The 23,136-nt window shown below is 57.4% G+C and overlaps 2 protein-coding genes across 2 annotated transcripts in view; both read left to right on the forward strand.

Annotated features, from left to right (window-relative positions):
* Positions 1–23,136, forward strand: part of RAB37 (RAB37, member RAS oncogene family) — a 159,622-nt gene that overhangs the window by 111,449 nt on the left and 25,037 nt on the right. The window lies entirely within an intron of this gene.
* TMEM104 (transmembrane protein 104) overlaps positions 1–23,136 on the forward strand; it is a 118,702-nt gene that overhangs the window by 88,921 nt on the left and 6,645 nt on the right. The window contains exon 4 of the mRNA XM_034640611.1: positions 11,952–12,045. Within this exon, the coding sequence (XP_034496502.1) occupies positions 11,952–12,045 (94 nt within the window). The remainder of the gene's footprint in view (positions 1–11,951; positions 12,046–23,136) is intronic.

Consider the following 23,136-nt stretch of genomic DNA (forward strand, 5'->3'; position numbering starts at 1 on the left):
ACTAGCCAGGACATCCCAGCTTCTTTTTCCACACCCCCCCCCAATTTAGTACAGTCCCTTTTAAGCCTTGTCCCATTTGGACAGGGAGGAGTCTTCCCCAGAGGACTTGGAGAGCCTGAGGCAGTGCTCAGCCCCCATCCCTGTAGTGTAGGCCCGGCTGCCTCGGGGCACGAGAATTGTCCCCAAGGCCACTGAGCTTTTCCGTTACTTGTTCTCTCAACATTGGTTTTAGGTAAATGTGACTGTCATTTCCCTAATGAAAACCTGTTAGAAGTTCCTCTCCATAAGACAACATTTACGCTCCTTCACATGGTGTGGTCTGCTCCAGTCTCCTTCTGAAACCTTCTCTCTCACCACTGCCCCACACTCACTGACCCCTGTCCTCCAAGGACACTGGGTGCTTTCACGACTCTGTGCCCCTCAAGTGCCTTTCCCTTGCCTCAGAGTCTGACGAGCACTCACTCATTCAGAACTAAACTCAGGGGCCTCCTTTGAAGACGCCTGCAGCCATTACTCCCCCCCTCACCCCCCGCCGCCGCCCGCCATGGCGATAATTGGACTTTCGTGTATTTGGTTACTTGGTCTCCCCGTGAGCATCTCGAGGTCAGGGCTGTGCCTGGCCCGCATGTCTGGGAACCAGCAGGGGCCTCACAGAGGGCAGGTGCTGTGTGAACATCTGAATGAAGGAGAGCACTCGGGTGTGCTGCCGCTGCTGGCTCCGTGGCCGGTGCTGGTCTGGTCCCTCCGTCAGCCCTTGGGGCTGCTGATGCCCACGGCTCATCACAGCTGGCAGCCACTGCTCCCACCAGAAAGATTCCACATCCAGCTGGCTTCTCCTGTTTTCCCAAAGGCACGAGTCATCTTCTGTGCCTAACTGCCGGGACAGAGCAAGCCCTCAGCGCGGCCTTAGGGGCACCCCGTCTTTGGGGGCTGAAGGCAGAGAGCAACAGTCAGGAGCTGCCCACATGCCAGGAGGTCTAGGTGGTCCCCCCACCTCTCTGCCATCTGCTCTTTGGCACCTAAAATGCAAACAGGGAAGTGTTAGGACAGGGGCCGGCTCCAGAGGCAGGTCTCTTTCTCCAGGCAGAGCCCCCAGCCTTTCTCACGCACACACCTCCTCTGTCCCACCCGCCTCCTGTCATCACTATCCTGTCATCGTTCAAGGTCAGGCCTCTGTCTTCTCACCTGGGCGGGTGGGTGTGGACCCATCATCTCTCTTTCTCTCTCATGCTTGCGAGCAGCGAGGCTGCCCTGAGTAACCCCGGATGGCATATCATTAAGTGAGTGACTATGTGGGTTTTCCACAATATTTATTTTTTTCCCCCCCAAACCACAACGGTTGCAGCTCTGGCACCAAATCCTTGGAACTCTGCCCACCACCGGGCGCCATCTGGCTTTTCAGCTGAGGAAGAGACCACACGGGCATGCAGGCCTGTCCTCCAGTAGGGGGTGAGGGGGATAGCAGCCATGCCAAGCTGACGCCACCGGGCCGGCCCAGCCCTCTGCGCCTGCCCCCAGGGGGGCAGCTTTGCTGGGTATGGAGGTAGTGGAGAGAATCTCTAGGGCACAACCAAAGGAGGCAGTAAACACCCTAAGAAAGGGACTGGCCTCGAATACGCACAGCCTAAGTTCTGATCTCAGCCCTGTCTAAGTCGTCACAAGGTCTTAACAAGTTATTTTGTCCCCTTTAGCTCAGCTTTCTAAACTGGAGCTAGTAACCAATTCCCAGGGTGTCGGGGTCAAGAAGAGGTCTTCGACGGAAGGTGCTCTGTGTGGGGACTCAGGAGGTGTTAGTGGTGTGGGTTCCCTTGTCTCCAAGGCAAAGCCTTCTCTGGGTGACAGCTCAGAGGCAGGGGGAGGCTCTGGGGTGAGAGTGGCCTGTTTGTGGGCACAGTTCTTCTCCCTGCCTAGCATCCCCTCCAAATGCGGCCCCAACTGTCTCCCATTTGGGGGCTTGGAGATCACTGGATGGGGGGGCACCTGGACCAGTTATGTGGGGCTTGTCCCTATCCCAGAGGCTGGGGCCAGAGATTGTGATGTAATAGTGAAGATAGTTGCCTGGGAGCCACAGCGTGCTTTCTGGAAGGACACAGTCTGCGTCCCGTGGTGGTCACGGCACGTGAGCCATTTCCCAGCGGTGCACATGGGTACTGAGGGGGCCCTGCTGTGGGTCATAACCTGTCACTCCCTCCCAGGTAGCTCCTTGTCCCACACACCTTTAACACTGCGTTTGGCAGCCAGGCTCCCCATAGACATCACTGTCCTTGATGATAGAAATTCAGGATGAGTTTCTTGATCTTTCTTTTTTGCCATCCATGGGTTCAGGAGATGTGCTTTTTTTTTTTTTTTTTTTTTTTTTTGGTGCCTCCCAGAGGACAAACCATAAAGATAGATTACAAACCTCAGGTCCCTAACTGAAGATTTCTATCTCATCTAACTAGGGCAGGGGATGTTTAGAGCAGAGAGTTCGGAGAAGGAGATTATTTGGGTCCTTTCCTAGGTCTACTTTGTTTCCAGTTGCCTTGAGAAAAGAGAAACAGAAGATTTGGAGGAAGGGACCTGGGGATGCTTTCAGCTGTCAGACAGTCACAGGCTGCGTTCCAGTCGGTGTGTTCAGGGAGAAACCGAGCCCAGGAAGTGTCTTGTGAGTGCCCTGGCCGTCTCCGGGCTGACAGGCCGACAGCACCCAGGCTGCTCAGGTATTGGCCACCGGTGGCGCAGCCCTGTGTCCAGCCTCCCCCCTCGGAACTGGTGCGGATGTGCTGGGAGCGCTCACTGCACGCAGCCTGTGTCCTGGCTGCCGCTCGCCTGCCGGCCTGGGAGCAGTTCCCTCCACTCTTCCAGGAGATTCTCATCCGTCCTCTTCCATGTGGACCCCTTCCCAGCCTCTGGGAGGGGGCGTTCTGGGCTTGTGACAGCTGGAGCTCTCTGTATGTGCAAGATCGGGAACATCCACCCCATCCATGGCTTCTCCCTGAAATCCTTCTTGCAGGCTCCCTAGTGTCGAGACAGTGTTTGTACCAGTAGTTCAGCAGAACTTGTTTGGGCGTGACCTCACTGGCCCACACGCGGCTCTGCAGGGAGGGCACCCCAGAGCTTCATCCTCTTCCCAGTTAATTGGGCAGCAGGACAAGTCTGTCCTCCTGGCTGACCTCCTGCTCCTGGTCTGATTGGCTGCCATGCGGGTTTGGTTTCTTGCCTCTGTTCTGTAGCTCAGGGGTCGCTGAGCATGCCCTGTGGTGTCTTTTTACCTTTGGGCTCCCTGTTGCCTTTGCTTGGAGCCCAGCATCCTCGCATCTCTTGCTCGGCCTCTTCCAGCAAATACACACTTGCCTTTTGCAGGTAGGACATGTCTCTGCACTCACGCCTTCCAAATGGGGCTGAATCGTTTGCCCTGAGTGCACTTGGTTTTCTGCTGCAGGACGTCGTGAGCTGATAGCTGGAGAAGGGCATGTGCTCCAGGAACACACACTTCTTCAGAATTTCTGTTTTTATTTTCAGGCATTTCCTGAATCTTCCATCTCTCAGTCCATTCAGTAAGCATTTCCCAGTCCTTCTAGGTGAGGGTTGTAGTGGTGCAGGGACAGTAAGATGCGGTATTTACCCTCAGCAGCACATTCTGGGGGGTCAGGCAATGCTCCTCTGTGCTGTGGACGGGAAGGTGTGCTTGTGCTCCATCTGTCTCCATTACTCCTCCTCCACCAGGGAAACAAAGTCAAGGGCTGGATGGATGGGTGAAGGGCCTGCGGCATCTCCGTCATGGTCGGGCAGGTGTCTGAAGCCCAGCGACCTGTGCTGGCAGAGCCCCCTCCCACGGCACGGCTCCGCCCCTGCTCTGGGCCAGCCCCTCCTCACTGGGCTGGGCCTTCAGAAGGTGGCTGCTCCGCTCTGCCCTGTGGGAGAACCCCTCCTCGTGGAGTTTCACGTGAACACACAGAGCCCTGTGGATCAGGATTCTGTGGAATCTAGGTGGTGTGGTGCATCCCGCCGTAGGGTTTTGGCAAATGAGCTGTGATAATGGTTCGCTGGGCTTGGTGCACCGAGGCTCCCACCCTGGGTTCAGACCCACACCTGTTGTCGGGCTGTCACCGTCCTCTGCGTGATGGCTGATCCTTTCTGTCTGGGAAGAACTTGAACGCTCCCGCAGAGCGTTCGGGCCACTATTGAACTTGGGTGCAAGTGATGGAAGCCCATTAAGAAGAGGAGCGACCTGATGTTCTTTGGCTGGAGGCCCTCACTTGGCCTCTGCCACTTGCATTCCCTGACCTGGGGTGTCTGGAGGACCGATGGGGTGTGAGAACGTGGGTGCGTGCTGGTACTATTGGGGGTCAGATGGCCAGGGCTGATGTTTGTTGGCCACCTGTGCATACATGACGTGCTTGGAGAGGTTCACTCGCGCTCCGGGGTCTCGTGGTCAGCCAGGGCGGTGTCAGGAGGCAAACCCCAGCCCGGCGCCCATGGCCCTGAAGCCTGTGGTCCCTCCGTGGCCCCTCACCGACTCCGAGCTCCTCTCCTTTTTTCATGGATTAATCCCTAGACATTGTCGTTCAAGTTGGGAAAATAAAAACTCCCAAACCGAAATGTGCACAGCCACTTGAGAAATAAAAATAGAATCCTTGAACACTTCTTTGCTGCACTTCAAGGACGCCTTGAAAGTTCAGTTCCCGTTTAGGGGTGGGTTCGTGCTGCGTTGTCATTAACCCCAATTAACTTTTAACCCCTGGCGCCCTGGAACGAGGGCCGCCTGTAACCTGGGCGCTCGTTGCCCTTGTCACTCGAGATAGCCTCCAGGACCCATCCAGAGCTGAGCTGTGCCATCAGCGTGTCCCCACCTCTGCTGGAACCAGCGGCCTGAGCCCTGTGCGTGCTGAGACCGCATCATCCACAGTCAGCCCCTGGGGATCCCCGCGTGTTTAGGGCAGAGCAGGCAAAGTGTCGCCATTCCACCTCCTAAGACTTGTTACTTTGTCACTCTTGCTAAAATAACAGAGAAATCAAGCTGCCACCCCACCCCAAACCCTAGACCAGGAAGGCTCTCAGTGGATCGGCTCGCCTTTTGTGTTGATGCTCCGGGAGCTGACGGGCAGTGTGCAGAGGCAGTGGCTCGTGGCTGAATCCTGGTCTCTTGGAAGTTCCATCTTGCTGCACTGTGGGAGCCACAAGCAGATGAGCCCCAGAGCCCTCACTTTTAGAGGAACTAAATAAATCAGGCTCTCCAGGAACTGGCCATCCAGCAGGTCCCCCCGGCCCGCCACGTCCTCCGCATTTGTGGTAGCACCAGCCCCAAGCTTCCTCCGGCGCCAGGAGTCAGAGAATGCCACAGAAGCATCACCTTTGTGCTTATTTGGCCATTGCTGACCTTGACCATTTGGCCTTCGTCCCCACCGGATGCTGCCCCATTGCTTCCATCTGGGTTGGGGGACAGGGCCTTGAGGGAGCCTTTGCTGGCTCTATTGACAGTCAGCTGACTGCTTCTCTGCTAGGTTTTCTCGCTGTTCCTTGTTGCAGGAGGTAATTGGTGTATCGGTCTTTGTCCCGTGGACTGGCTTAGAGGTTCTAGGACATTTGTTCTGTTTGGTGGCTGTCTCTTTAGCACATCCTTCTCTCCTGTCTTGCCTTTTCTCCATGAACAGCAGGCATCCCCACCCTGCCCTTGCCGCTTTTTGAGGGAGGTCAGATGGACTATGGGTCTTGTTGAATTTCACCCAAGTTTAAGTTCTGGTTAGAAGCTGCAGTTCACTGCTCATCTTCCCAGCAGGAGAAGAGATGACAGCGAACAGGATTTGGGGCTTAAATTTTGTTTTGTAATAGAAGAACTGGGGGCTGACCGGTCTGTGACTGGGAACTGTGAGTCCACTGTCTCCCAGAGGAAGGCATGGACAGAGTCCCTGCTTTGAAGACCTTCAGTTCTTGACATTAGGTTTCTTCTAAGACATCGCCCCTTCTGGGGGCCAGGCAGATTCACAGAGTGGTCCCAGCCCTCTGGGGTCCCAGCCCCTTCCTTGCTGGGGGTCCAGGGAGATGCAGCTCATGGAAGGCAGCTGAGAGCCCCGGGCTCTTCTCAGAGGGGCCTTTTCTCCTTATTAGGGCTAAATATCATTCTCTTCTAAAACCAGTGGGTCCGCTCAAAGCAAATGCTGCTTCAGTTTGCTCTTCCTAAATCAAAGCATGTTGATTTCACAACTGTTGGAGGAAGAGAGCTTTTTCCTGACACAGCGAACCGCTCTTGGGCGAAGCGGGTGGCTTGCCTACCTGTGCACTGTGCGCTCTGCCAGTTCAGACGCTGCCCGTGGCAGGAGGGACTGGTAGAGGGTACAAGGCAAGTCAGCAAGACGGGGTTGCCTCTCCCCCCCGCTGCGGGGTTACACCTCTCCACTAGGTGCTTCCTCCACCAAATCCACTGTACTCTGCTCAGCGGGCGTTTCACGTGTGCCGAGCCTTCCTGGGTGTTGGGGTGGACAAGGATGCAGGCCTTGCCATCATGCTGCTAGCGCTCTGTGGGGGGACACGCAAAATCAACCCATGAGAAGGCAACTCAGAACCTACCAGAATTAGGCAACGTGCTGCTGACTGTGTGTTTGTTATTCCAGTCAAGAGCCTGAGGGAGGAGCTCCGGGCAGAGGAAACTGGTCCCCGAGCAGAGCTGCAAAAGCAAAGAGAGTAAGGGAGGCGGAGAGTGAAACTTTGTGTCAGCGGGTGGGATCACGAGGGTAAAGGCATGAGGCTGAGAAGTGGTTCGATGTGGGAACAGGAGGTGTCAGGAAAACAGCCTAATGGTATGCAGCGTTCAGGGATTGCAACGGACAGAGGGATGGGGTTAGGAGACTGCCACTCACTGCCTCTCAGCCGCCTTCTTCCCCAGTGCACCTCCCTGGTCCCTCGGCCCCCTCATCACTAAAATGAGGCACCATCGCCTGCCTGGTGATTTGACAGATGGCCAGGAGCTTGACATGAAACCGCACGTGTGAGCACTGTGTGAGCATCCGGTGATGAGGTTCCCGCGGGACAGCGTAGTCGTGAGGCCGTGGTCAGCAGGACCAGCAGAGGACGACAGGGTTGAGGTGGACATGAGGGAACAGAAGACAGCAGCCACGTGCAGGAGCAGACTTTTGAGTGGAATTGACAACAAGAAAGGGGGTGACGAGCTTGTCCAGCCAAGAGGGCGGGGCGGGGGCGGGACCCAGAGACTCGACCTGTTGTTACACTGGAGTTTAGTGTGGGCTGAGCAATAGCTTTGAGTTTTCGTGTCGTTTCTCTAACCGGCTAACCTTACAGAGAAATTTGGGAAACGGAGAGATGCTGCACTTTTGTGCTTCAGGGGTGACCCACCCACTCCTGCTTCCCCGTTTTGTACCCTCCACGGAGGGCAGAGCCTCAGCCAGGCCTGGGCTGGTTCTGGGGATGAAACAAGGGGGAATTGAGGAGGGAGGCAGGTGGGGGGCGTGGCTCACCCTCGGCAGCTCTGACTCGAGGGTTTCTGATGGAAAGATCCAGTCTCCTAAGGAACATGTGCTTCTCCCATTCCCTAGCTGAAGGCTGGCTGCTCACAGGGCTTCGAACCACTCCCAGGAGGAAAGTGGCGGCCTGAGTTAGTGGCTAGCCTTCAGCTCCCAGATGTCAGCCGGCTTGCGTGGACGTGAGCATCTGCCCTTCGGGGTCTCAGCAGAGCCATCATCCTGTCCTGGGAATCCCCAAGTGCGACCCACGCTGGCCTTTCCCACAACTGTCAGACTGATTTTGAGGAGGGCCTTCTCTTCCTGTCTCAGGCAAGCAGAGGGCTGGGGCTCTAGTCCCGTGTCGTTGGGTCAGCCCTCCCGTGGGGGGGCACCGTGCCCAGCACTGGGGGAACATGGTGTGCGGGAGCCGCAGCCGCTGCCCAGGCACAGCCGGCGAGGGCTCGTGGGGGAACCGTGATTGATTCCAGGGAGGGGAAGTGGAAACAATGACTGGGTGCAGGAGCGGATTCTGGAGTGGGATTGGTGGCAGAACTTGGGCCAACAGAAATAGAGCTTGCCGAGAAAAGGCCCAGTGGCAGGAAGGCTCTGGGCACATGAGGGACTCGCAGCCCAGGGCTGCTGGAAAGTAGGTTCTAGGGGTGGTATCTTCAGAGACAAGTTTGAAAAAGGTGGCTGGAACCAGATCATGGGCCCCTGGACTTTGTTCTGAAGTGAATAAGAAAGATGCAGGTGGGGGCGCCTGGGTGGCACAGCGGTTAGGCGTCTGCCTTCGGCTCAGGGCGTGATCCCGGCGTTATGGGATCGAGCCCCACATCGGGCTCTTCCTCTATGAGCCTGCTTCTTCCTCTCCCACTCCCCCTGCTTGTGTTCCCTCTCTCGCTGGCTGTCTCTATCTCTGTCTAATAAATAAATAAAATCTTTAAAAAAAAAAAAAAAGATGCAGGTGTGGTTGGGGCTTAGCGTGGGGGAAAACACTGGCACCAGCTGGCTCTGTCCCCAGGAAGGAGAAGACAGGGACAAAGAGATCACCCAAGGGGACAGTCCTGAACTCTCCCCAGCCCTTTTCCTACCTGGTTCCCTTTCCCTGAGATATCACTTTCTCTGTGAAGTTCCCCTGGATGTTCCCACCACAGCCCCAGCCAGGCAAGGTCAGGAGCCCATGCCCTGTGCTCCTTCCTCCCGAGGACGATGGGAAATACATTTCTGTGGTTTTAAGCTACCAAGTTATACAGTCACGGACACTAGTACAGAGTGAGGAAGGAGTCAGCGGTTGCCAGGAGTTCGGAGCTGGAGCGGCTGGAGGTGCGTCGTGTGCTTAACCTACGCGGGGATGCAGGAGAGGGGCATCTGGGCAGAACTGTAGACGCCGAGTGAAATTCGGAGTGCCACCAGGGCACTCTAAAGGCCATGCCCAAGCACTGCTGGTGGGGCCTTAGCCGCTGAGCTGCCTTGTGCCCATCAAGACTGGCGAGGTTGCCATGGGGCCTTTGGTGCACATTTAAACTCACCGACCCAAAGAAGAGACCCGAGCGGCCCCATTTGCACCCTCCCAGGTCTGTCTCAGACTTTGTTCCCAGTGACCAATTTAAAGATTTCATTAGAAACCAAAGAATTGTTCTTTAATTCTTTTTCTTTTTTCCGGAACGCGTTTGGCTGCAGCAGTTGCTGTCCCTGCCTCCTGGAATGAGTTGGGCCGGGAGAGTCCTTGAACAGAGGCTGAATTTGAACTGATCAATGGCATTTGGGGGTTGGACCATTGCTCAGGAGCCGGCTAATTTATAATGTCATGTGGACTAGACGAGAAGGCCCAAGAAGATAGGCTGTCTCTTGGCTTTTTATCTCTTCTTTTTGAAAAAGGAAAGGGAAAACAGAAGGTGCCACGCTTGGCTGTTCAGCATTCAGAGATGAACTCCGTCCCCGCTAGACCCTGGGAACATGGGGGCCGTTTCTCTTCCGGCGTCCCCTTTCTTCCCAGAGAACTGGCAGCCGCACTGTGGCGTCCTTTCCGGCTCTGGATGTCGGCCCCTGTGGGCACCGAGTCTGGCTCTAACTAATTTGCAGAGGACACCTGTTCCTTAATTAGCCCCAGCCTGTGCTGTGTGTCTTGCTCTGGGCTTCCTCCGCTGCGTGAGCTAGAGGCCATGCAAGGGTCTGTGCCCGTTTGCTCTGTCCACATGGGCCCTGTGCTTCCCGCTTGCGGAGTGGTGCGGTCAATCTGTGTTCCTGAGCATTAAAACCACATCCCGGCCAACGGCCCACCAGGGGTGTCACAGCTGTTGACCGAATCTTCCAAAAGAACCCTCCACGACCAGTCCCCACTGCCGTCCCTAGAACCGGACGTGGGAGGGTCAGGCAGGTGTGAGCCCTTCTGTGCTCCTGTTCCCCACCACTCGGATGGCACCTCACGTACACTTCTTGCTCGACCTTTTCCACTCGTGCTTGTATGCTTTGTGTCTTTAAAAAGAGGGAAGCTCTTAGGGGGCTGGGATTCCCCCCTACCGGGTTTTATAAAATGCGTCCTCTTGTGTAAAAGGATTTTGGTGAACAGCCGCCAGGAGGGGGATGAAGACTGTGTAGCCTCTGAGAAGGACCTGGCAGGCTGCAGCAGAATTCCCTGCCTGCCTTTGGGGCTGGTTCTGCTGCCCGGCCCCCCCCCGCCTCCCCCACCTCAGTTATACATAGTAGAACCTTCTGAAAACCAGCCTTTAGGCTTCAGAGATGAGCTCTGACCTCCCACGTAAGCTGCCCCTAAGCAAACGTCCAGCACATGCGGTGGGCACCGCAGCTCGGAGGGGAGGCCCCCACACCTGCCGGGACGCACCAGAGTCCACGTCTGAGCAGGCCACGGTTGTTTGGAAACATCTGTGGCACATGGCTCTGTATGTTTGCTTCCTCAAGAGCTCTCCCTCTCCCACCCTTCAAGAAAGAAATTCTGTTGAAGTTTCCCTGAAGTGGTTATTTTCCAGAAGGACAGGCTGGTGGTGCTGCTGACTGCCTCACTGAGTCCGGCCTGCAGGGGACGCCGCACTCTCCCCTTCCCCAGGCACCCCTAGCCTAATGGCGCTTCCCCTCCTCCTGGTGGAAGCAGAGCTGGTTCCAGGCCCCCAGCAGAAAGCCCTTTCCAGAAGTCTTCCAGCCCTGGAGCCTGCCTGGAGGCCTTGTCCCCCAGCTAATTAGAGCCTTCTCCTTAAGCAGTACTTTAGTCTCTGGTGTCATCCTCACAGTGATAATGGGCTTGGATAAGAGGTCACAGCTTCTCCCACTTCCCACTCTCCTTGCGGATGGGGGTGGGGGAGGGATGGGCACAGCCCCCCTTCCGCCAGCGCCCGCCTGCCTGTCACCCTGTCACCGGGGGAGCGGGGGTGGGGGGCCTGGCCGCCAGGCTGAGCAGCTGTGATGTCTCCCCCAGATCACAGGGCCGGAGCCCGACTCGCCATAGTGAGCCGTGCTCCCCACGTTCGGGCGCCCGCCTGCTGCGCCTCTGGCGAGCGTCATTAGCGTTAAGGTGATAAAACGCGCAGGGTAAACATTAATGAGGTCTGTTGCCTGTGCTGCTTCCGAGTGGCAGATTGGAAATGGTACCATCATCATAACGCCAACCGGCAGCTTTTAATTCCTCTGCTCCCTGAACAGCCAATTTGTCATGGAAATCCTAACCCCCCTCAGCCCCCAGCCCGGCTCTGCCGTGCCAGGCTTACCCCCATTTTCCTTTGCAGAGAGGGTTCAAATTCCCCACGGACCGGTTTTCTAAGATAGGGTTTGAATTTTTTTTTTCTGAGTAACCACTTGGTTTTCCCTCTTCTTTACAGGGAAAGAGGATTGAGCCCCAAACTCAGCTCCCACTTTTCCTGGCTGAGGTCCCTTCTCTTCTTGGTCCAAGATAGTCCTCTGAGATTTGCCCTGGAAGCCACTGACTCTGGCTCTCCAGGCTTTCCCTTCTCTTTAAGTCACAAACATTGATTAATGACATCCCTATCGATCCTTTCCTCTGAGCCTGCAGCACGATCTTCTCTCCGCTGCGCTGCGTAGTCGGGCCCCTGCATCCGCTCCTCCCTATGTGCTGTCTTCCCAGTAACCTGGGGGCCCAGGGCGCGCCTGGGTTCCTCTCAGATCCTCATCTTCCTGCTGTCTCACACCTCATCGGGACTCGTGCCCAGCTGTGTGTGGGGCCGGGAACCCTGGGCATTTGCTGAAGAGAAGTAGCAGGCGATGTCCCTGGGGTGTTGCCTGGGGCTTGCCCAGAAATTTGTCTCGGGACAGGAGGCATGAGGAACAGCCCCAGAGCATGGCTCTGGATTAATGACACCCCGGGGAACTCCCCTCGTGTTGCTGTTGGCCCCCAGGGAGCCTCCTCCAGTGGCCCAGGTGCACACCGTGGTTAGGACCGGCCGCCAGGGGCAGAGGCCTTGTGGACAGCGCGTCCTCCCCCACACGTGTGCGGTGTGCCACATGCGCCCAGCCCCTGCACCCCTCATACTTGTTTCTGTCACCCAGGCTGTCTTCACTCTCCTCCTTGGACCCTTCACCTTCTTTGACGTCCAGAAGACCAAGTACCTGCAGATCCTGACCTCCCTGATGAGATGGGTTGGTGAGTGAGAGACCTCTCGAGTCTGCCCTTTCTCCTCTCGTCCCTTCCTTACCCTTTCCAAGACGGCCGTGCGTGTTCACGGCATAGCTGGAAGGTGGCGGGGGTTCCGTGGACTCCCAGGAACCAGGAGGGGGCAGGGGAAACACAGCCCCGACGAAGATCACGTAGTGTGGACGGAGCCTGAGCTAGGCCCAGTCTTTTTCCCACGCGCGTGCGGGGTCCCCTCTGCCCCCCAGGCTGAGCCAGGGCTCCAGCACTGGGTCAGGCTCGGCTCCCTTCAGGGCACGAGAGCGGCTCCGCTCTGCCTTCCTGCGGGTGCGCCGTGTGGCACAGCCATAAACCGCAGCGGGCTGTGGCTGCTGCCTCCGCGTTGCCAGACAGTGGGGCGTGGAAAGACCCCCCATCCACGATGCCTTGTGACTGACTGATGCCCTACTGAGCAAGAGCGTCATCGTCCTCAGGGGTGTTTGAGGGTCTCTCCCCCTAAACCAGGTTTGTGGTAGGGAGCTCATTCATTCCGCCGCACGGTCCTGGAGGGCCCCGGCTGCTGAGCTCCCTAGCCCCAGGACAGGAGGCTGTGGGGTCCCTGTGGGCCGGCACATGCTCTGGGCTCGTTTGTATTCCCGTTTTGGTCTAAAGGCAAAGAATACCATTGCGGTTCTGGTTGAGAGGCCTGGCAGAGGGGGTCTGCCCAGCCTCTGGCACCTCGCCTGCCCCCACACAGAGGTTCCCTAGGAACCCGAGGTCGGGACACCTCCCTCCTGACCCTCTTCTCTAGCTCCCTTTGCCATTGCATCTGCCCCAGAGCTCCTCATTCCATGCCAGCCCTCAACACTAGATCATGTCAAGCACAGAACAGCTTCGGATAAAAATGATTTCCGGCAGTTTGGGTGCACCCTGCTCAGGATTACAGAATTCCGGTACACGGGCCACTGCGTCCTGGGGGTCCTGGCGTCTTCGGTCGGGAGGGACCGCGGCGGTCATCCGATATAGTCTCTGCTCCCGCAAGGGCAGGCTCTGCACGCACACACACAGGTGGCCTCTTGCCCAGGAGCTCATGACAGGGAAGGCCCCTGCTCCACTCGGAAGGGGTGGTTGTCAGCACTGGGGAGTCCTGCCTTGTCTTGAGCCCGACTCGGCAGCCTGTAACTTCTTTCCACCTTGGTCCTTCCTTGCACGGAATTGAGAGCCGGACTGAGTCATTTGCTATGTTAACTTTGAGGCCTCTGTAACGTGATACACCTGTCCTTCCATCACCCAGCCAAGTCAAGGGAGCGGGAGGACACTAGTCCAAGACCTGGATGGAGTGGGATTCCTAGTCTGCCCCACTCAGCTGGTCCAATCCTATATGCACCTTCCAGGTGCTGTTTGCAAATTTTATTCACACATTTCAAAGCCCCGGGTTAAAGTAACATGACCACCTGGGAAAAAATGAGAACTCATTACTTAAAATATGATGACCATGCTGGCTCCAAGGATTAGGTGCTGGAATGGAGCCCCTTTGGGTCCCAGGAGGGCTTACATCCCAAAGTTGGGATCAGCAGAGATCACAATCCCTGCTGTCCACCCTTCTCCTTTTAAGTCTGCTCATAGGAAGTAGGTGAGGGGCTCCTGGGTGGCTCAGTTGCTTAAGCGTCTGCCTTCAGCTCAGGTCATGATCCCAGGGTCCTGGGATCGAGCCCCACGTCGGGCTCCTTGCTCAGTGGGGAGACTGCTTCTCTCTCTCCCTTTGCCTCTCCCCCGGCTTGTGCTCTCTCTTTCAAATAAATAAATATCTTTAAAAAAAAAAAAAGGAAGTAAATGTAAGCCCTAGTGATCTTCAGAAGGAAAAGTTTTCTCAGTAAAGCAGTATTCAGAGAAAAGCATGCCTCCTCTTCTCGGCCTGACCCACCTCTGTTGTCACCGCTCCTCTGCTCCCGACAGGCCACAGGTGACAGCCGGTCCCGAAAGTCCTACCCCCACTCCGGACTGGCTGTCCTTGACCTGCCGTCTCAGTAGTCCTCACCAGGGAGGGCAGGACCAGGGTGGGGGTGTGGTGAATCCCCACGTCAGCCCACAAGAGGGCTGCCCAGATAGTGACTGTTAATAGCTTCCGAGACACCCCTGAGCTTGTCAAGCGCACCCGAGTCCTCCCTGCATCTGGTGAGCGATGCGTTCATTATAAGGAAGGAGGTTGTTAAGAGAGAGAGGAGGAGGCTGGTGGTAATTAAGGAGTGCCTGTCCCAGCACAGGGTGGAAGACACCTCCAAACTCAGCTCCCACTGCAGAGAAGGCACTGGGCTTCCATTGCCAGCAGGGCCCCGGGGGGGCTCAAAAGCCTCTCAGAGCAGTCCTTGCCCCCTTTCCACGCTGCTCTCGGAGTCCTCTCCTCCTCTCAGAGTAGAACCGTCCTCCCCCCTTGTGACCCCATTTTGCCTCCCCTTCTCCCAACCAGAGCCCCTTCCACTGGGCAGCAAGGCTGGTTAGCCCTGGGGACTGCAGCGGGCATCCTCCATGTCTCCCTCCCTCGGGCTCCTGGGCCCTGCAAGGTGACAATGGCCTTGAGAGGGGTGCTTGACAGCAGTGAGGGCCCGAGGGAGAGAGCAGCACATGAAGGTCACCCACACTTGTGTTTTTGCGTGGTGACATTGTTGTCACTGCAAGTTGTCTGCCTCTTTTCTCCCTTCGATCTGAGAGATAATCACATGGCACTGGCCTCTCCGCAGCACTGTTCTCCAGGGCGTTCTGGGTGACGTGCAGGCAGTCATTCTTCTCCCAGAGAGGCTCAGACCCCTGCGCCTGGAAAGCTAACCTCTCTGTGATGCAAAGCGCTCCGAAGCGAAAGAAAAATTGCCCAGTTAATAAACTCTAGACAGTAGCCAAGCCTAGGGTTAAGTTCCCAGCAGCGGACATGGGAGCCACCTGGGCCTTTCCTCCATAGTGGCGGGAGGGGTTTCCCTCATCGTGGCCCCGGGGCAGCCAGCCACAGGCACGGAGCCAAGGAAGGGGACAAGGGGATGGAGGAGTCCCAGGGAGCTGCCAGGCACCAGCAAACAGGCAGCCCTGTTGTAGGAAGGACTGGGGTCTGCCTGCAGGATGTTTGAGAGGGGGGTCTCTCCTCTGGCCCGAGCTCACCCCAGGTGGTTTTTCTAGAAACCTCCAGAGGCAGAAAGCACCAAAGCCCCGTTTGTCCTCTCTAGTCTGCGCCAAGTCGTCAGTTTGCAATGAACTCCTTTCATTTTGCTTCTGAGAAGCAGCTGTGTGGCGGTGTCCCCCCCTGACCCTCCCTCCTTTCCCACACTCCCACACGCCCTGCCCCTTCCCTCTCCCCAGATTAGGGCCCAGACTGTCCAAGAGAGCTGAGCGGGAGCGCAGGGTGGCAATAAGCCGACTTGGGTTCTAGGAAGACAAAAGGGAAGAATGAGCACCAAAGGGACCGGAAAATCATACATAAGTGTGCGGAGCCGGAAACTTTCTCGTGCTTAGTTAGGGATTCGTTCTGCCATCTGCTGAAATGAGGCTGGGGAAGACTGCAGAAGCCCTGCCCTGAGCAGGGCCCCCGGAGCTCAGGACACTTGCTTGTTTGCTCGTGGCCACCTCGGTGCCCTCCTCCGGTTATTAGCACCTCCTGCTGCCAGAATGGGCCTTTGCAAATAGCCACTTGTCCAGGAAAATGCCAGAAGCTGTATGATAAGTGTCGGCGTTGATTCTTCTCTTTCCCTCCCCAAATAAGTTCTGGGCAACCCAGGTGCCTCTGAATTCACAAGTGCCCACATGGGCTCCAGGTGCCATCCGACAAGTGAGACTGTCGTTCGGGCTTTACTGGACTTCCCGACCAGCCCTGCTTGCCGTCCCGTCACTCAGCAGTCACTTCTGATCAGCAGCAGGCTCCCCAGCCCAGGGCTTCGCTGTGGTGCCTCGTCTCGTTGTCCCTTCCTCGCGGGTCCCAGTGTGCACGGACAGCGCATGCCTGCCTCAGCCAGGTTCCTTTTCTGGCAGTGGCCAGGGCAGAACTCCCCCCATGGAGCAGCCATGAAGATAAAATGGGATCCAGAATTGTGGGGAGAGGGCTGTTAGCTCTGTGCCTGGCCCCAGGTAGCACCCACAATGTGGGGCCCCACCATCAGCATCTCTGTTGGCCGGTACATCCAGGGGTGGCCTCCGCAGGAGCTGCCCTTGGGGCTGCCCGTGAGATCAGGGACGTGGCCCAGGCCACCTCCAGAAGGACCTGTGGCCCTGCCAGTAAGATCTTGAAGCCTCTCTGGGTTGGTTCTGTCAGCCTTCCCTCTGCCCTGCCCCACCCCAGTGCCGGTCCCCAGTGCACCCCTGCACCTCACCAGCCTCCCCCCTCACCACCTTCAAGAAAGCTTGAGCCTGAGAGAAATGAGAAGCAGGTGCATCTCCCGGAACGGCCTAGGGCTTCCTCTTTAGGTCCCGGTTCTTGCTCTGTCAGTGGTCAGTAGACCTGGGACGCTTATGAGACACAGCCAGAAGTGCTGTCCTACAGGCCCAGTAGCTGTGGCCACAGAGCCTGAGCCCTAAACCCTTAAGCAAATGACTGTGGACTGTCCCGACCTGGGATGCCTGGCATGAGCTCCCCGGCAGGAGGGGCTGAGACGGCATCACTACATTCCCCCCCATTACCAGCTTCCGCTGCAGATGCCTGGCTCAGCTCGGGGTGCCCCACTTGGTGTTATTAAAAACCTGATTCTTTCTAATAAAGACTGCCCTGGAGCACAGCAGCCCTCCTCGGTCTGGGCTGGTGAGGACCCACAGGGCTCCTTTCTCTGATTGTGTATTCAGAGCAGCGTGGTGCCCATCACGCCCGTCTCTGTGCTCCCCTCAAAGTGGGTCAGTCTCCAGCCTCTCCGAGCGTCCGTGGGCAGACCCGAACCTCATGAAGCTTCTCAGCCCAGCTTTCCCTTCCCCCCCCCCCAGCAAGTGCCCCAGATTTGTCTTCCAGACTAAGCCAGCAGGGAGAGGTGGGACTCGGCGGTCGTGGCCCGAGAAGCAGAAGGTCCCCAGGAGGAGACCGTCACCTGGGAACGTAAGGGCTCTGCTTTTACCTGTCCCCAAAATTCTCTGCGGCCGCTTGGCTGACTGCCCTGCAGATCTATGACTGACTCAGCTGAGCGCCTCGTGGCGGGACTGCTGTGCTCTGTCACCACCGGCAGCCAGGGGTCTTCTCTGTCTGGGCCATCTGTTCCCCACATCCTGTTGGCTCGACATGCCAGCATGGTATATGAATTCGTCCACAGCCACTCACTGCTGTCCCCTCAACCAGTGCTCTTCAGAGGGCCAGGAAGGGGGTCCTTCGGCACCCCAACCCCCACCCATCAGCCAGCCAGCCAGCATTGGCCTTCAGCATCGCCCCACCCACCCCCTCTCTGGGCCATCGAGTGTGCGGCTTCTCGTTCCTCAGCCAGTGGAGGGAATCCAAGAAAACCTTTTTGTGGAGGTTTCATTTCGGTCTTGATTCTTGGTTTTCTAAAAGTTCTCTCTGCAAATGCACTTTGAAGGAAAGGAAGCTGGAGTTTCTATCTTCCTGCTCTCAGGGCAGAGTGGGCACCCAGTTAAAGTTCGCTGAAAAGGCAACCCCATGCCACCAAATTGCCCCTTTTGTAAATGGGACTGACCCAGGAGCCCGGCTGGGCCCCAAGTAAAGGCCACCACAAGGCCACCCCGCTTCTGTGAGCAGCCCTTGTTGTCAACAGCTTTGCTCTGCATGTGGCTGAGACGTGTGCTGGCCGGCCCAGGAGTCCGGGAGGTCATGGGCCAGCTGCCTGGACACTGGCAAGGGGAGGGAGGTGAACCACAGCTTGTGATCAGCAGGGCGAGGCCTCTGACCAGTGGCGGGGGTTGCAGGTGTGTCTCTGCACAGAACTGGACCTCACATGGGCCAGAGTGAAGCTCAGCCGTGCGTCAGAAGCAGCCCTGGGTGTCTCAGAGCTAATGGGGCACATGGCAGCGCGGGACCCCTGAGCTGCCTCGTTGCAGCACTGCCTCTCATTGTGTTCTCCACACCTTCTCCGTCCTGGTTTGTCTGTGCATCTGGCTGGTGCTGGAGAGATGGCCCCGTCAGCCCAGGCTGCCAGGACCGAATACTGCAGGCTGCGTGGCTTAAACAGTAGAGATTTACTTTCTCGGTTCTGGAGGCTCGAAACCCAAGATCAAGGTGCTGGCAGGGTTGGTTTCTGGTGCGGCCTCTCTTCCTAGCTTGCAGACGGCCACCGTCTTGCTGTTCCTCCTGGAAGCTTTTCTCTGTGTGCAGGGAGACAGCTCTGGCATGCCACTCTTGCTTCTCCTATAAGAACGTGGGTCCCATCACATTAGGGCCTTAATGACCTCATTGAACTGTCGTCACCACCTTAGAAGCCCATCTCCAAGCAGTCTCGTTGGGGGTCAGGGCTTCTGCATGGGAGTTGGAGGTGGAGATAATTTAGTCCACAACGAGAGGAGTGGACAGAGCGGCTTTCAGGAAAAGTGACAGAGCCGAAGTTTTATGTTTGCAGTCTCGAAAGGAGATGAGTCGGCTCCTAGCCAGAGGCCCCACGGCTTCGCTGTTCCAGCCATTACAGACTGAGCTCTGACAGCGGAAGAAGGAAAAAGGGAGACACTTGCCTCCGAGGCGCTACTTGCCATGCTTGGAGGGTGTGGGAAGGGGAGGGATGGAAAGGCCAGACATTTGATTTCCTACTTGAGACTTGATAGTTTTAGAGACTCAAATACCTGCTCTTTGCCCACAGTCCCCTCCTCCCAGCCCACTTGGAAAAAGGAACTCCGCTCTGAGTTCTCAGAGGTAAATATTTTTAAGTCATCTCTACACCTAACATGGGGCTCAAACTCACAACCCTGAGATCAAGAGTCGCACGCTCTGCTGACTGAGCCGGCCAGGCGCCTCTTTTGAAATAAATAATATAGCCGCAGAGTGGAACCTCAGTCCGTAAGTTAATTATCCAGATGTGTCCTTCTCTTCCTCCATGATGATGACGATGACAGTGACCATGAGGACGACAGAGCTGGAGTCCTCCAGAAACCACAGGGGCTGACTCAGCATGGGAACGTAGTTCGATTGGCTTTGAATTCCCTCCCTTCAGTGGAAACACAGGCGACTTTTCACGAGTTACTACAGGCAAGGCCAGCAATCCCAGAATGTCTTACGGCCTGAGATAAAATCAGACTCCGGCCTGACATGCGTTTGCAGACAAGCACGTCTATGAGGGAACTTCTCATTTTTCACCAAGCGGACTCCTCCCACTATGACAGGCTAGGATGTCCTGTCTTCTGGGGGCATGAAAGGAGCCCCCACCCTGACCCACAGCCTGTGCTCAGGTGGGAGGGTGACAGCCAAAGGAGGATGGACCAATGTGAGCCCCAAAATCCAAACATAATTCCTTCTCAGACTCAGCCCCGTTCAGAAAGAGCACACGCCCAGGTTCCCCCCAGATGACAGAGTGGCGGGGACACCTTGTCCTTGTTTGGCCTTACCGTGGAGCAAGAGGGAGCTGCTTGGTTCACAGAACAGGCATGAGCAGCCCAGGTCTGACACCTGGGCCAGAGACGCCCAGAACAGGGGATGTTCCTGGAAGGGTTATGACTGCACCTGACCTGGCCAGGGCAGGTGGGGTCCCTAGGATGAGCCCATTCCCCTCCTTGTAGCAAGAGGAGAATCCCTGCCCACGACCATGGTTTTCGGGATGGGAGATGAGGTTTCTACGATGATAAAAGTGCCTTCCACGTTCCTGAGGGATAGCTCCACCCAGGTGCCTCGCTCCTCCATCTTGTCCCATCCTCTGTGAGGTGCGCCATGATCACCTTCATTTTTAAAGATGGTAAATAGAGACAGTGACAAGTGACAGGACCATACAAGATGACACAGTTCAGTGGCAGGACCTGGTTGAATCCAGTGTAACTTGAGAAGCTGACCTTGTTCAGAGAAAGAGCAGCGGCCTCCCTCCCCGTGGTGGTTTCCAGGGCCTTCGAGCTTCCAGAAGTGAGCCCCTGGCCCTGGGGGTTTCGGGAGCCTGCGAAACGACTCTCGGCTCCCCATCGGTCCTGTTACTGAAGGCACGAACGCCCAGTCACCTGGTGCTGCTTAGGGGCTTTGAAACTGCTTGTCTCCAGCTGTTCTCAGCTCAGCCAGGTGTCACCCCGTCAGCTCCCACCCCTCTCCCGCCCTCCTGAATCTCAGGAGGCCCTGGCCAACCTCCGACCAGCCTAAGGAGAGACACATCTCTGCCCCGGCATCCTCCGAGGGCAGCGCTTCGGTGAAGGAGGAAGCCGGTGCCAGGTCCGCCCCGGATCCAGCTCTGGGGATGGGCACAGCACGGCCATGCATTATCATTAGCCCTGGCATGTTGATTCTCTGCTTGGAGAAGAGAGTGCCATCTCGTGACAGCCGCCTTGACGGATGGCCTCCGCCTCGCATGTGTCCGAGCTAAAGCCACTTACAGAGCTCAGAGAACAGCAAGGTATCTGGGGCAGCACAGGCTGGGGCCTACCACAGCCTCGGGACTTCTGGGGCCAGGTTCGGAGGTCAGGGACTTGAGGGGCAGCTCTCCAGGAAGCAGCCTGGCCCAGATGAGACGGGATACAGTAGCTGATTGCCGGGAAGGCCTGGGGGACATCCTGGGGGTGGTTGAGGGGTTGGGCAGGGTGCTCCTGGGAGAGCTCTGCCCTGCCCCCCTCCAGGCAAGGAGAGCCCTGCCCCATGCTCCCCAACTCCAGGGGTGCCAGGGGAGGTGGCCCAGCTCATGCCAGCACCACACAAACCCTGGAATTCTGTAAGGAAAGTGGAGCCCTACCCAGGCTTCCCCCACACTCCACGAGCAGTGGGGAGAGCCTCACCAGAGCCCAGAGGCCTGGTCAGTGTCAGCCACCACTTGCTCTGCTGCTGGAGGCCCCGGAAGGAGCTCCTCCCTACCCACCCCTGCAGCGCAGGCTGGCCCTTGCTCGCTTACCCAGGGATGGGTTTGGGCACGTGGAGGGAGAGCTGGAACCAGAACCGGAACCCCACCCTCAGACCCCTGCTCATCCCCCACTCTGTCCCAAGAGCAAGTCAGCTCCTCCTGGGAGGCCCTGGCCCACCTGTGGCTTCCCACAGCCAGTGAGGCCCCAGGGCGAGGGGCCCAGGAGAGGGGGACCCAGGGGAGGCTGAGCCCTGCTGCTTGTCTCGCACTCCTCCCCTTGTAAACTGGGACCACCTTTGCCCCTGGGCAGGAGTTCAGAAGAGTATTGGTCCACCTGCCCTATTCTCCAAGAGGAGTGGGGCTGTGGGGTCAGATAGCCGTGAGGCCCCGCAGCTCCTGGCCGGGCTGCTTATCTGGCTCTTGCTGGCAAGAGAGGAGGAGCAGGAAGTCTGGAAAGCAGGGTTTCCCTTCTGATGGCTTTGAGAGCCCAGTTAGTGGCTGGGTAAATGCGAGGACACCTGGTACCCAGTACCACCTTGACCACCACGCTTGAAGTCGCCGATGTCCCCGTGATGGGACACTGACCTTGTCACGCGGGACGTTCCTGGTATAAAATTTACTTCGAACCTGCCCTCAGAGAGGGAAGGGAGGTGTCTGCTCAGCCATCTGCCGAGGGCTCCCGAGGACTGGACGTGCAGGAGCGTGCAGGAGCGGGGGACAGGCTGTGCCCCAAGGCCAGTGGATGTGGTGAGGCCGGAAGCTGGAACTCAGCAGCTGCCAGAGGAATCGTGTGAGGGTCGCACACCTCTCCAGGCCAAGTCACTCGGGTGGGGAGGCCAGAAATGGAGATGCTCCTGGGGGGCCCGGCCTCCTGCTGCCAGAACGGCATCCTGAGGCCTGGTCTCCCTCTGGCTGGTCTTCTGCCCATGGGCTTGGACAGGACTGGGACCCCTCCCACAATGGGGATCTCGTCACCTACCCTGCAGCTAATGTGGCTGTTACCAGTTCTTTCTTTCGTTGTAATTTGTCTCTGCAACTTCTGTCCGTTCCCTGGATGGTGGGCTCCCGAGAGAAGGGACTGTATTTGCTCAGTGCACTGTCCCCAGGGGTCCAGAACAGTGCCGGGGCGCGTGGGCACGCAGCATGGCTTTGTCGGCTGGGTGGGTGGGTGGTCCCAGCCAAGCCGTGAGTTACACAGAACAAGTGCAAGGTTTTCACACGGGCTGTTACTTCAGCTATTTAAAGAGAAGTCTCTTGTCCTGCCTCATCACCTCACAGCTGTGCCTCCCAAAGCCGACAGCCACCCCTCCTGTGACGTGTGTCAGGACCTCCCCTCCTTCCCCATCACAGAACCCTCCCCAGCAACTCACTGCATCTCCTCACCCTTGTTGTGTGAATTCCAGCGAGGGTGCAGGTGGGTGTGGGCTGTGACTCTCATCCCCTCCCCTGGGTTCTCTGAGCATGGCGGGGGCGGGGGGCGGTCAGAGAGAAGTCAGGCCAGCCCTGCCCTCTGGGAACCTCAGGCCCGGGTCACCAAGACATCAGGGAGTGCTCACTGCTCTGTCCAGTGTCCGTCGGCGCTTCCCACACAGCCATGGCCAGGTGGGTGCAAGCGTGTCTGGCAGTGGCTGGCCGTCTCGGGCATCAGTGTGGACACTCAGGACCCTGCTCTCTGTCACATTTCCTGAGAGTCTGTCGCTCCCAGCCTGTCACCCTCCTTTCATCTTGATTTATTATAAGGCCTCATGAGTTTAGGGGAGCAGCTGTCTCCCAGGAACAGGACCATCAATCTAGGAGATAGCTGTTGAACTCTGCTCCTCCTGCGGCCACGGGAGGGAGGAGCCAGGGACGAGGGGGTGTGGTCGCAAGGGGAGGGGCCGGACAGCAGCGCAGGAGTGAGTCCTGGCGCCTCCGGTCCAGGACCTGGCCCTCCTTCCTTCCCATCCCTTCCCTCTCTGTCCCTCCATTACAGCATGAAGTCCCTCCCTGGTTTCTTTTGAACTTGCCAACTGGGAGACCAGGCCGGAACATTGGCCCTTGCCTCTCCACTCCTGAGAACAGGCCAGCACCCACCATTGTGTCCTCGCCGTGATGGGGCAGGCAGGGGTGGGGGGACTGGAAGGGCTCGCCGGCCTCACGCTTCCACTGCCCTTTCCCACGGTTTGCTGGGGCTCCTGTCACAGAGCCCGTCCTCAGTGCATTC

Source organism: Ailuropoda melanoleuca, chromosome 13, assembly GCF_002007445.2.
Source record: "Ailuropoda melanoleuca isolate Jingjing chromosome 13, ASM200744v2, whole genome shotgun sequence".
Classification (NCBI taxonomy): domain Eukaryota; kingdom Metazoa; phylum Chordata; class Mammalia; order Carnivora; family Ursidae; genus Ailuropoda; species Ailuropoda melanoleuca.